At 42.6% G+C, this 14,808-nt stretch overlaps 1 protein-coding gene across 4 annotated transcripts in view; it reads left to right on the plus strand.

Annotated features, from left to right (window-relative positions):
• Positions 1–232: 232 nt before the first annotated feature.
• Positions 233–14,808, plus strand: part of LOC147105202 (cadherin EGF LAG seven-pass G-type receptor 2-like) — a 361,456-nt gene continuing 346,880 nt past the window's right edge. For 2 of the 4 annotated variants that reach the window (XM_086011326.1, XM_086011327.1), the window contains exon 1: positions 233–5,710. In XM_086011326.1, the coding sequence (XP_085867452.1) occupies positions 2,104–5,710 (3,607 nt within the window). In that variant the 5' untranslated portion in view covers positions 233–2,103. The remainder of the gene's footprint in view (positions 5,711–14,808) is intronic. The other 2 variants (XM_086011324.1, XM_086011325.1) reach the window with 2 other exon arrangements.

The following is a 14,808-nucleotide window of genomic DNA, read 5'->3' on the forward strand; positions in this document are numbered from 1 at the left end:
TTGTATTCCATTATCTGGTACACCATGGCAGCCAATGGGCTACTAATCACAATGTCGTTTGCAGTTACTTCGCATGCATTGACACAAACTGCACGGCTAGTTAAGTGGAAGAGTGAGATTATATAATATATACTGGTTTTTTTGCAGTTCGGTCATTAAAAATGCACATTTTAATGTACGAGATTTCAAGTCCCGGGGGCTCCTTGAGATCAGGCATATTATGATCACTGAAAACACGAGTTTCTGTTGTACAATGTAGATTGCAATATAAAACTTGGCAACACTTAAATAGGTCCCGCATTGGACTAATCAGTCACCTGCGAACTCATTTTTAATGTGGAAACAAGTCATCCTCGGTTCCGAGGGATTGCCTAAGAAGAAGAAGAACACTTAAATATTTCGAAATTGTTTGCATGTGGGAGGGGTGATGTGCTGGGACGTGTGGGACAACACTTGTGTCATGGGGCTACTTGACGGAGTCTAGAGCACAGCTCCACCCATTCCCCGATACCCAACGTCCAGTACCATCACTCTCACCAGGATCGTCTTGCACTGAGACCTTCACAAAGAGGTGGCCTCTCATTGTACTTCGGCTGCAATGGGAAAACATCCACCGGTGGCCTTTTGTTGTCTCACGCCCGCTTGTTTCTTTTATGATGACCTGTTTTGCAAGCTTTATGCCATCTCAGGTACCGTTTCTTATTTTCATTCACTTGGTTTCCAGCCCCATGTGCGCAGATGGTGCCGGGATTTAGCAGGTGCCGGCCTGTACATCAGCAAAACTGACCCTCTGTAAATCTTACCCTCCTATCTATCGAAGCCACAGCGAGGACCGCTCATAAAATGAACACTGCTAACGTGACCAATCTGTCAGTGCGGATTTGAAACAAAGAAGATCCCAGCTTCAGGTCCCGATTCAATAATCGCATTAGTTTACCGCCACGCTGCAACTAGTCAGAACTACAGGGCGAAACAGATTTGAACCGCAATTCTGCAGGGACACCCGCATTTTGTTGATTTTTTTCCCCCAACGAAAATCATATCACAATATGTCTAACAAATATTGCGATTTAATAATAAGTAGGGAAGAGCAAAGAGTCTGCGATCCAGTCAGGTCACAGCTTCCGTTAGACCATGATATTTCCCCTTTGGCCACTCCTTGCTGAATCAAACATATAGATGAACAGAGTTCACTGTGTTCTCTGTAAACAACGAATATAAAACAGCCTAGCAATTTCACAGTGAAACAATTCTCCAAGCAAATAGGATAATTGTTAACTTGGAATAAAACTATTTTAATGTATTCCTTCTGATGGCAAAATAAACAGTGAGATCACTCCTGCGGAATCGACCTCCAAAATTAGCACTACAACTAATTATAGAAATGATGATCTGATTTCATCTCGACACTAGGCTGTGGCGAGAGACGCATGTGTTTAACTGACCCATTCCTCCTTCCTGGGTTTATTGTGCAGGAATCAAAGTCCTTTTGCATAGTTTTATAAATGCTTTTTAAAAAAAAGTTATTGGAATAACCTGTTTATGAACGAACCCAGTCCCATTTCCAAATTAACTCCAGGGGATTCCAGCTCTACATATTTGGTCTCTGTTGATTCACCGGAGACGATGTATTGCAGCGTTAAAACACTTGCTAGTTATTAACAAAACCCAAGACTCTGACTAGAGTTCCAATAAACCTTCTTAAAAATTGTATTATATTTGTACTCTCCTACCGGGGTCATTCTGCCGCATCATAACCAGGGTACAAGAGTTCGGAAGGACATTGCCCTTTTAAGCGTTGTTCTGTCCTCTCTCTCTCTCTGCAGGCTGTATTCGCCTTGTTTGAGCAGGTTTATGCTAATTGAAACCCCCGCCAGGGCGCAGACGGAGCCATTTTGTGCGATCATTTAACACAAACGGGGCCGAGGAGTGTTGCTGTGGGGATGGGGATCCGATCTGAGTGACGATGTGCCGGCCGACAGAGTTTGAGAGAGAAAACAACCCAGGAGAATGGGAACAGGCTGCGGCTGAAATAAGGCAGAGCTGAACAGACAGGGGTGGGTGGTGGGAGAAAGAGGGAAGTTTGATGGAGCAGCATTGGAGATGGGACAGCGTTACATTGAAGCAAGAATGGAAATGACTGCGCTGAACTGGACTCTGGTGACCTGCTTGCTGCTTCACACCCCTTTGTTGGAGTGTTTTAGTGTCCACCTCTCTGAACATTCAAAGCCAGGGGCTTTGGTGGCGGACCTGGCCACGGGCGGGAGCTGTGTAATCCACCGGGTCTCTGCGCCGAAATTTGCAAGGAGGTACTTGGAAATTGACTGGGCTGCGGGCACGGTCCGGCTCTCCCAGCGCCTGCACTGCGCCGACTTCTCCAGCAACCCGTTCACCATTCACCTGACCAGGCACTGCCACCGAGCGGGCGCCGGCCAGCTGCCGGAGCTTTCCACTTCCATCTCCAGCCGCCTGGATGTCCACGTTCACGGGCAGAACTGTTTCACCAAGTACCGGCGGAAGGCGCGGCGCAGCGGCGGCGGCGGCGCAGCAGACCTGGAGCTCGTCAGCGCCGCTCTGCAAACTTCCCCTTGCTTCCCGGCCGGCGCACCGCTCCTCGCCATCGCCGACCTCCTGGCCGCTCCTGCGAGGACCTGCGGCACCCTGCGCTGTCAGCCGGCCAGCGCCCCGCTCGTCCTCTCCCGGGACGGGCTGCTGTTTACACCGGAGAGGCTCTGCCTGGAGCGGGGTGCTTTCATCCGAGTGCAGGCACGTTGCCGCGGGTGCTGGACTTCCACGTCTGAAGCCGAAAGGGCGCAAGGGGATGTCAGGATCGACCTGAAATTGGGCGTGGGGTCTTGGAGAGAAAGTTATTTGCAAGAGTTGCGACTGGGCGGCGAGGAAGCGGGGAATAAAAGGCGGAAGAGGAACGTGAACACTGGTCCTCAGTTCCAGCCACCCATCTACCAAGTGTCAGTCCCAGAGAACAAGCCACCAGGGACCAGGGTGATCTCTGTCCAGGCGGTGGATCCCGACGAGGGGGAGGCTGGAAGGGTGGAATATTCAATGGACGCCCTCTTCGACAGCAGGTCCAACAGTCTGTTCGTGATCGACCCGGTCACCGGGGCTGTCACCACCGCAGAGACCCTGGATCGGGAGACCAAGGACACCCATGTGTTCAGGGTGACCGCGGTGGACCATGGCAGCCCCAGGCGTACGGCCATGGCAACCCTCACCGTCACCGTCAGTGACTCCAACGACCACGACCCGCTGTTTGAGCAGCAGGAGTACAAAGAGAGCGTGCGGGAGAACCTGGAGATTGGCTACGAGGTGCTGACTGTGAGGGCAACCGATGGGGATGCCCCGCCCAATGCCAACATCTTGTACCAGATTCTCAACAACGAGGGGGAGAACGCGGTGTTCGAGATTGACCATAGGTCTGGTGTGATGAGGACCAGAGGGCCAGTGGACCGAGAGTCCGTGGAGTCCTATCAGTTACTGGTGGAGGCAAACGATCAGGGAAGAAACCCTGGCCCGCGTAGTTCCACTGCCACAGTCCACATAACGGTGGAGGATGACAACGATAACACCCCTCAGTTTAGTGAGAAACGCTATGTGATCCAAGTTCTGGAAGACGTTGCCCCTAACACAAAGGTTCTGCAGGTCACAGCCTCTGATCGTGACAAGGGGAACAATGCGTTAGTTCATTACAGCATCATGAGTGGCAATACCCGAGGGCAGTTTTACATTGATGCCCAGAGTGGTAGCATAGATGTTGTGAGCCAGTTGGACTATGAGACGAACAAGGAATACACACTAAGAATCAGGGCACAGGATGGTGGCAGGCCCCCATTGTCAAACATCACTGGGTTAGTGACCGTGCAAGTGGTTGATGTGAATGACAATGCGCCCATCTTTGTCAGTACTCCTTTCCAGTCGACAGTCCTGGAGAATGTGCCAATAGGTTACTCAATTATTCATGTCCAAGCAATAGACGCAGATTCGGGGAACAATTCTCGTCTGGAATACAGGTTAATAAATACATCTCCAGATTTCCCTTTCTCCATCAACAACAATACTGGATGGATTGTGGTTGGTTCAGAATTAGATAGGGAGACAACGGATTTTTACAGTTTTGGTGTCGAAGCGAGGGATCAGGGATCACCTCCAATGTCATCGTCAGCTAGTGTCAGCATCACTGTGCTGGACGTGAATGATAATAATCCTGAATTTAGCCAGAAATTATATCAGATAAGGCTGAATGAAGATGCAGCTGTGGGCTCCAGTGTGGTGACTGTATCTGCAATAGACAGGGATGTCAACAGTGTCGTTACATATCAGATCTCCAGTGGCAATACTCGAAACCGCTTTTCAATAACCAGCCAAAGTGGAGGTGGCCTGATAACCTTGGCCTTACCACTGGATTACAAACTGGAGAGACAGTACATACTAACTGTAACCGCCAGTGATGGGACACGATTTGACACAGTTAAGGTCTTCATTAATGTTACAGATGCAAATACACACAGACCAGTATTTCAGAGTTCCCATTATACAGTTAATATCAATGAAGACAGACCTGTTGGTACAACAGTAGTGATTATCAGTGCAACTGATGAAGATACTGGTGAAAATGCCAGAATTACTTATTTCATGGAAGATAGCATACCTCAGTTTAAAATTGAACCTGACTCAGGTGCAGTTACAACACTAATGGACCTTGACTATGAAGACCAAGTGTCATACACTTTGGCAATTACTGCGAAGGACAATGGAATTCCTCAGAAGTCTGACACCACATATCTCGAAATTCTAGTTAATGATGTAAATGACAATGCACCTCAGTTCCTGAGAGACCATTATCAAGGGTCAGTTTATGAAGATGTCCCTACATTCACAAGTGTCCTTCAGATATCCGCTACAGACCGTGATTCCGGATTGAATGGTAGAGTGTTTTACACATTCCAAGGTGGGGATGACGGAGATGGGGACTTCATCATTGAGACTACCTCTGGTATTGTTCGTACCCTGCGCAGGCTTGATAGAGAGAATGTTCAAGTCTACAATCTAAAGGCCTTTGCGGTGGATAAAGGTATTCCTGCAATGAGGACGCCGATCAATGTCCAAGTTGCAGTATTGGATGTTAATGACAACCCTCCAGTTTTTGAAAAGGATGAGTTTGATATCTTTGTGGATGAAAACAGCCCAATCGGACTAGTGGTGGCCCGTATCACTGCCACAGACCCAGATGAAGGTACAAATGCACAAATCATGTATCAAATTGTGGAGGGAAATATTCCTGAAGTTTTCCAGCTGGATATCTTTTCTGGAGAGTTGACTGCTCTTATGGATTTGGATTATGAAGCGAAATCGGAATACGTTATTGTAGTTCAAGCTACATCAGCACCTCTTGTCAGCAGAGCCACAGTTCATATCCGTCTATTGGATAAAAACGACAATATCCCTGTGCTGAAAAATTTTGAGATCATTTTCAATAACTACGTCACTAACAAATCTAGCAGTTTTCCGACTGGGGTAATTGGCAGAATTCCAGCTCACGACCCAGATATCTCTGATACTCTTCATTACAGCTTTGACCATGGAAATGAATTAAATTTGGTCATTCTCAATCAAACCACAGGGGAATTAAGTTTGAGTCATGCTCTGGACAACAACAGGCCACTTGAAGCAACCATGAGAGTTTCTGTGTCAGGTAAGGTGACTTGCAGTTTATCTTTGCTTAACCTGGGTCAGGACTATAACACGTGTTTGCAAACTCCCATTGCAAACAATGAGTGAAAGAGAGTGTAGGAAAACAAACATTTTGAACCTGTGTTTGTTACCTTCTTGCATTCCTATTGTTTTCAATGGGATTAAAAACGAGTAAAACCTACATACTGCCAATTCACATAGTGGAGAAAGTACTCCAGATTTCAAAACACAATTTCAATGCGTTTAAAAAAAATTGCGTGTTTCTAAAACAACATGTCAAATTAGAAATCTGAACAGCATTGTTTTTAAAGTTACTCTCTTTGTTAAGGCTGTTTTGGGGAACATGCAGAATATAGACGGATGGTGTTCCGCATGGTACCCTCATCCTAAACCATTATACGAGACAGTAATTTACCTGCTCCTGAATTTGAAGAAAATAATGCTTTTCCAACAAGCCTTATTTCTGGTAAAATATTTTTGCTTATATTTTACATTTTATTAAAGGCAGTCATTGTCTGGAAGTTCTCCACTATTACATGGAACTTTTATTATGTTAGTGGTGTGATTTGTTAAATTGTTGGAATCTCAGCTATTCTGATCAGAACTGTTGTCCAGTTTTAATTTTCTTTTAATAGTATGGTGAAATAGGAAGACTATTTTCCACTATTGGTTCCATTCTGTGCAATAATCCTTGTCTTAAATCAAATCACACAGTAGAGTAGAGCTGGATTTGATGCTCCCTGCATTAAGGGATCCCTTATCTGTAAGGGGTAACTCTCAGGTCCCATTGCTGTTGATACAAATTAGTGGAAACTTGTTTGTCGGGATCAAGTGCTAAACAGACTAGTTTGGACAGATTTTACTGGTTGTATTTTATGGACCAAAAGAAGAACAATAATTTTGATTAAGTGCAGGACTTACATTTATGAACTTTTAAATAGTATACATTGCAGATTAGATATTAAAGCATATATTCACTAATATCTACATATCTGTGATTTTAACCTACAGTACATTTAATATGATATACTGTGAATTCAATTTATTACCATATTTTATCACTTTGTCCTTATCACTCATTCACCCAAAATACTGTAACTTTCTCATTAATTTCTGTCTGGTAATACCCTCTTGCTGTCACTCATATTCCCGTTTCTTTGCATGTAGAGTGTTGTCACTAGGATCTCAACAAAGTGGTTGTGTGTGTGTGTGAACTTTTCTTAGTACGACCATCTGAGCTTTTCTTTTTAAACACCGTACAACTATAGACTTCGTCCTTCCAAACTTGGGTTGGTATGGAGATAACCTTCTGAGGTATATGACGTTAGGGTGAATTACTTCATTACAGGTCAATCACTGGTAGTAGTACTGTGAGGTGATTAATTCAGAGTATCACACAAGACGTATACTGGGGAAACCTTAAAGTATATTGGTAGTTATATATACTAAATGAGCTCAATGACAAGACTGTATAGACTTTATCATATTGTTCCTGTCATAACAAAGACACTCATTCAGATTCTCTTTAAATAGACTATTATCAAGATTGTTAAAATTACGACAGTCATTAAAAATAAATTAGACCTGTACAACAATAGTCATTCCAAATGATTTCTGTTGGCTTTTTAAGGAGAAGTTCATTATTTGAGTGAAACTATCTCTGGCACATGAGACTGATGCCCCCTTTTTGGCAGCGAAACTAAAAGTGACAATAACAGTAAACTAATGTATGTACTTTAATTTATTGCAAATAATGCACAAGCTTACGTGCTTCTGTTGGAAATCTATTGTTTTCTACGAGCACAGATGGGTTATTACACTAGAGCATTACAGCAAAGCTGCTTTTTCTCAGTGTAATGGAGGGTAATTTTATGAATGCAACACTTTGTGTTATGAGGAGGTATTGTGTTGAACTTTCTCCTGATCAAAAAAGCTAATTATGACACAATAATTAATGATGCAAACATATGAATATGCTTTTGGCAATCTGTAGACGTAACCTGTAAGTCCAGTTTATTGCAAAGTGAAAAAGAAAAGCACAATTTGACATTTTGACGCAAGATAGCTCAATTGAAGCTGTATTTCTATAATTTCATTGTTGTGCAGATAAAGTGATGGTGCCCTTGAAGAAAAGTGCAATTGAAGTCTGTGATGATGAGTTAAAGTTTGTGTTTGCAAGCAAGGATGTTACTTGTTTAGCAATCATTGATGATCGTTTTACTAAACAAAAAGAAAGACTTGCATTTATATATCACCTTTCACGACCACTGGACATCTCAAAGTGCTTTACAGCCAACTAAGTACTTTTGAAGTGGAGTCACTGTTGTAATGTGGGAAACGCGGCAGCCAATTTGCACACAGCAAAGTCCCACAAACAGCAATGTGATAATGACCAGATAATCTGTTTTTGTTATGTTGGTTGAGGGATAAATATTGGTCAGGACACCGGGGATAACTCCCCTGCTCTTCTTCGAATGGGATCTTTTACGTCCACCCGAGAGAGCAGTTTAACGTCTCATCTGAAAGACAGCACCTCTGAAAGTGCGGCACTCCCTCAGCACTGCACTGGGAGCATTAGCCTAGCTTTATGTGCTCAAGTCCCTGGAGTGAGACTTGAACCCACAACCTTCTGACTCAGAGGCGAGTGTGCCACAGCTAATATTGTCGTAAATCATTTCATCCTCTTATTGGCACTTAGTCTTGCTGAACCCATAACAGAAATAATACACTGAGTTCACCATGGTGCTTCATCCTTCATGATTGACAGTCTGGCTTATTTACACAATTAAGCAGATGGTGAGCATCCACTAAAACTTCACATTTGCTGTAATTAATTTCATTGTGTTTAGAGGCTATAATAATTGATTTGTTCCCCCCTCAATAAAAATCTGGGCAAATGCAGCTTCAAATAATGTTCCAATTTTGAATTTCTCCATTAAGATTATTGTAACAAAAGTTACCACTGATTTGGCTAACAGGAGATCTTTGTCCTCTAAGATATTTATAACCTTATTAACTGAGGGAACAAGAGCTACTGCTTCTAAAGTCCTCGCCTTTGTAGTTACGCCAACATGGAACCCATTTCTAGGGAAGGGACTATTTTGTACCTGTACAATACTCTGCATGGGGAATTGTCCCAAATAACATTCCTGCTGTTGGTTTCTTTGATGGTTGGCAGATTATGCTCATGAGCAGAGCTGTCTATGATCCATTGCCAACTTTGACAAGTGGATTTATATAATAAACATGGCCTAACAATCAGTACTAGGCCAATAAAGAACCTCAGGAATGAGCAGTACCAACCATGTAGATCACTGGATTCTGTCAGGTACCAGTTCACCGTCCACAAGTAAGAATACATTTGAGCACTTAGAAAAAAAAACTTTTTAAAAATGAAGGATCTGATATTTTCAGCACTTTAATTGTAAAAATAGATCCTATAGATAGGTCTGATCTCATATAAAGAAAAGAAAGACTTGCTTTTCTATAGCGCCTTTCATGACCACCGGACGTCTCAAAGTGCTTTAGTGTAATCACTGTTATACTGTGGGAACGCGGCAGCCAATTTGCGCACAGTAAGCTCCCATAAACAGCAATGTGATAATGACCAGTTAATCTGTTTTTGTTATGTTGATTGAGGGATAAATATTGGCCAGGACACCAGGGATAACTCCCCTGCTCTTCTTCAAAATAGTGCCATGGGATATTTTATGTCCACCTGAAAGAGCAGATGGGGCCTCGATTTAAAGTCTCATCCGAAAGACGGCACCTCCAACAATGCAGCACTCCCTCAGTACTGCACTGGAGTGTCAGCCTAGATTTATGTGCTCAAGTCCCTGGAGTGGGACTTTGAACCCACAACCTTCTGACTCAGAGGTGAGTGTGCTACCCACTGAGCCACAGCTGAATCTGACCAACTGTCAACAACAGGATGTCTACCTCGCAACTTTTACCATTATAACTTCCTATGTCCCATTTATAAGGGAAAGTTGCCGATGTAAGCTTGTCACACTGTAATTACACCTTCCTGCCAGTGGAGGTGATGCACTCTGGTCCAGTTAAACCCTGCTCTCTCTAATCTCACTTTACCTGAAGACTACACTTGGGTCTTAATTCCTTCGTATTTATCAACCACATACTGTCCAAAACTGTATCATGCAGATATGAAAGATGCTGAGGAAGATATGGTTAGTCCCATTGGGATCACCTAGTCTTTTCCAGGTTTAACATCTTCTACATCAGATAAAGGAGCCAATGCCAATGTATAATTATCAGAAAATAAAAAGCACTGTGCACTATTCCATTACAGTTGATTATTTCATTGGATTTTCATTGCAATGTCAGTACAACATAACCACACATTTCTACAGAGAATACTTCTGAAAACTTCTATTGTAAGGTTATAGTTATATACAAACAGCTTTTTATTTAAGCAGTAATATAATGTACCAAATATCCCTATTCTATTTGGCAGAAAAGATGAAGAAGAGCTAGGCTTTGTAAGGAAGTTGGTACTTGACTTAATTCACTCACCTTTTTTCTGGATATAGCAAAAGAAACTGCAGAAAACCCATTAGGACCTACTGATATTTTAATTGAATGTGTACTGTACAATTTTATTGAAAACTAGCAATGCTCAAGTTAAAACATACCTTATGTTGTATCGAGAGGATTCTTAGGAGTATAGAACAGTTAGAAGTGCAGGTATATTTTATATTTTATCTCCAGGGACAAAACTGAATGGGCTCCTTCTGTGCTGTACTGTACAATTCGGAGTAAAACAAATTGAACTAATATTTCACAAAAAAAGGTAACATTTGCTAAAGAATGGCTTTAAGAGTAGGAACACAAAGCTCCTGTTCACAGGACCAGAAAGTTTACTTGATTTTCTCCCAAATACTCGTCGTTGCTTTCAATCCCATCATTGGATGGAACACTTTTTGTAGTGATGGAGCACACTTATTTTAAGGGGAAGCAAACTACTGCCTGGGTCAGTGGCACCATAGACAGCACCCTATCTGTTGGCTAACTACAGTGGTACTGACCAAGGCATCGGAGGAATCTGAAAGACAAATAGGGAGAGCAAAAAATAGAAATGGACTAAGTTTGAAACCGTGCAAGTATGGCATGTTAAACAATCTTTGGCTCTACAATGCATAGATTGTAGCTGTGATTTTGTACTATATATTTCTCCCCTTTATTTTTCAAAAGGAGTTTGTGTGGTCCAACTTTAAATCCTGGGGGGGGGGTTTATTTCTTTTCGCTGGGTATTTTGTAACCATCTATTACCCTTTACTATTTTCCCCCAAAGCTTTTGATCTGAGAGCATTAGTTTCTTCTGTTCTAAAGGCACACTTACTGCCGAGTGGTGGGGGGAGGGAAACTTCCATGCAGGTCCTTTTTTTTTACTTTTGACTAATAGTACTATTGAGTTTCAAATGTGTCTTAATACTATTTTAGCTTATAATGCATATTACTTGTATTGATTCTCGATTGTAATGTAATAGTCTTGTTTTTCTGATGCAAATATTGTTAAGAAATAGTCCCATAATTACCAAGGGACCTGGGAGATAACCAAAGCGCTTTGTCCAAGCTGTGTCTGGTTTTGGCAGCAGCTGTGCGGAGGTCCTTTCGATTGGAAAACAGTTTGCCTCTTACCTCAAGCACCTGCTGGGGGTATCACTGGCACAAAGGGACGCTTGTCTGCTGTTCGCTGTTGTTTCATAGGGTAGGCATGCTGATTACAGAATTGGCAGATGAGCCACTGTAGACAGATCAATGATGCCTCATTTCAGAGTGATTGGCAGTAATTGTCACTTTTCCCTTTGTGCAAGAGTGTGAATGCCATTTTGTAGTCCTCTATTCTGCTGATTATCGCTAACAAGATGAACTCACTTTATCAAGTTGATGGCGAAGGCTGAAGGCAGAAGCTGAGTAATGAGCAAGTATTGGCGGCTGCATTCATGTGCAGAAACAGCAGGGAAGTTGGGGAATAGACTTATCAACTTGTCAAATCCAGCTGTATTTTTGTGTTTAGATTAACAAAACTTGTTCCTCACTTTTTGGCTGCGAAATTTTATTTTCAGCCTTCTATTTGTTTTCCCATTTATCTTATTCTGTCGGGATAAATTGAAGAACAACGGGGAAACGGTCCTGCTACATTTAATGTGCAAGTGATCATAATGATGGCAAAAGAAACAAAACCTTTTCATGCCACTCCTGGTGATATGTTGTTATGCAGCTTATAGCTAGGTGCTGTTCAGTTTCTGAATTGATTACAGATAGAAAAACATGAATTGGAGGGAGAGTCACTGAACTGCTCTCAAACATTTGCATTGTTGTGCCGGTTTCTGGGGAATTGAACTAAACTAGCTTCCGATGTTTTCTTTTCCACCTGCTACTGTACCAACGAGCTAGTAAATGCAGTGGCAGCTTGCAAGGCTCACGAAAAATGGAGTCTCTGCTTCTGCCAGTAGGCAAGTTGGGCCATTTTTATTTGTAAGGACAGGCAATGTTGAAAGGGCTGCCATTTTACTAGCTTGTTTTTCTAACAGAAATGTATCTTCAGAGGAACTTTTAATGGAAGCCCAGAAACTCAGCCAGGAATAGGGCTGATAGTGCAATTTGTGACCAAACCGTATCCGGATTACAATTAAAAATTGTTTATTTGAGGCCGAGACTCATTTGTTTCAAGTAATTTTCTGTTCTCATCTCCTTCCTCAACAACAACAAAAACTTGCATTTATATAGCGCTTTAAACATCGTAAAATGTCCCAAGGCTCTTCACAGGAGCCATTATCAAACAAAATTTGACACCGAACCACATAAGGAGATATTAGGACAGGTGACGAAAAGCCTGGTTGAATAGGTAGGTTTTAAGGAACGTCTTAAAGGAGGAGAGAGAGGTGGAAAGGTTTAGGGAGGGAATTCCAGAGCTGAGGCCTAGGCAGCTGAAGGCACAGCCGGCAATGGTAGAGCAAAGAAAATCGGGGATGCGCAAAAGGCCAGGATTGGAGGAGTGCAGGGATCTCTGAGGGTTGTAGGGCTGGAGGAGATTGGGAGGGGCGAGGCCATGGAGGGAGATCTGAGAAGAGATAAGTGGGGAAAAAAGCAAGTGAAATGTCTCCTGGTTTCTTTGCGTTTAGAAAATACAAATCATCTCACTGTGAAAATTAGGGTCAACGGAACAGAAGCTTGTTGGGCTTTTTATAAGAAATATAAAAAAATGTTGTGCCTAGACTTTCAATGCTTTAACCATCATTTTGAATGGCGAGGAGAAGACAATAGTTTTGAAGCTGAAATGTCAGACCTGAATGGGGTGGTCAAATCTTCAAAGCTCCAAGGGAAACCCGATTGTACTTTTGGCACTTGTCAGCAATTGCTTTAAGGCATCAAGCTTTGCAGCGCAAGATGTGCAGATGCTGCATCTTAAAGCAACATGACAAAAGTATTGGCATCATTTTGAAATTAACACAAAACAAAAATGCTAGCAGCTGAATTGATAAGTATGTCGTTTCCCTCATGGCTTTTTTTTTCTTCAATGAAGAGATTTTTCGCCATCTACTGAAATCCGATTTTAAAATTATGTTTAGCACTTAAAGAAAAAAGAAGACTTGCATTTATATAGCGCCTTTCACGATCTCAGGATATCCCAAATGCTTTACAGACAATGAAGTACTTTTGAAGTGTAGTCACTTGTAATGTCGGAAGTGTCCTTGAGGTGTGAAATGTTGCATAACATTTGAATGCTTTGGCAACATTTTTTAAATTTATTGATCTGTCATTCAAGTAATTTCTATACATAGTATTTAGTTAATAACCAAACATATACTTGTCATTGCAGTGCATTTTAGTGTGAAAGGGCAAAATGCTTATGACATATTTAAAATATAAGGGCAAGCCTATGTTTGGCTCATGCTAACAACAGAAAAAGCACAGGAGAACCGCTCAGTGGGATGTAAGCTGCTTTATGCTAATAATGCCTTGTTCTGGAGCTAGGCCAATGTAAATTGTACAGCTTCTCAGACAAGCTTGGCTACAGGCCTGAAGCAGTGCTGGAGATTGGAAAAAGACCCAGGACAATGCCTTGAGTGCCAGCTGTGCCCAGTATGATATAAATATGTTCTGTCAATTGGGTCTGGCAGTGCCATAGATGATGGCCCTGGTGACCTTTAAAATGTCACCACGAGACTAATCTACTATTGATTGGTTTGTTTTTAAATTTTATGTCAATGTCTAAATATGGTGTGGATCTTCGTTGTCCAGGAAGATCCCAGGTTCAGCCCTTGCTCTTTGCTGAGCTAGCTGATCTCCAGTAGGTTGGCAGTAATGCTGAAAATTGACTTCTATGATCCTGAGCTAATGAGGAGGAAGATTAAAATAACAACAGAAAATGCTGGAAACACTCAGCAGGCCAGGCAGCATCCGTGGAAAGAGGAACAGAGTTAACGTTTCAGGTCGGAGACCCATGATTAGTTGGGCATCCCATTTCTGATCACTCTCCAGTGATTCCTGCTGTGTGACTGTTGGCTGAGGACAGCAATGGGCTTGGCTGTAATGTCCTCTGTGGTTGAATACCTTGCCAGCTCTTGCTGTCCCGGTTCACAGGTGGCCAGTTTACATGAATGGGGAGAAGATGAGGCCTTCGCTTTCCTTATCACTGCTACTTGCCTTCCCAGCCTTCATCAGGAATGCATTTGCAAAAGACAGGGAAAGAAAAAGAGAGAAAATACACATGGATAAGTGGAGGGGGAGAGAAACAAAGTGAGTGGTAGGGAAATACAGAACTACTTGGCATTAATACGTGGGATTTAGCGCTAAACTGCTGCAGCAGACAATCCTGCAGCACAAACTTAGCGTTCTGAGGCCACCACTTTAAAGTTTTTTAATATGACAAATCCTGAGCCGTGTAAATGGTACAAACTTTAAACATTGAGCCTGAAATTCCTTGGGGGTTCTGCCTGTCTCTTGCTGTATCTTCAGCAGAAGACTGGAGTAACCCCAGGGAAATAGTGGGGCGGAGATCACGTCTTATAAAAGGTAGGTGAGATATCAGGTCTCCTGGATTAGGTTCAATCGCCTAAGCGGGTCAGAGAGGAA

Source organism: Somniosus microcephalus, chromosome 18 (assembly GCF_052327205.1).
Source record: "Somniosus microcephalus isolate GS21.2 chromosome 18, FLI_Smic_1.0, whole genome shotgun sequence".
Taxonomy (NCBI): domain Eukaryota; kingdom Metazoa; phylum Chordata; class Chondrichthyes; order Squaliformes; family Somniosidae; genus Somniosus; species Somniosus microcephalus.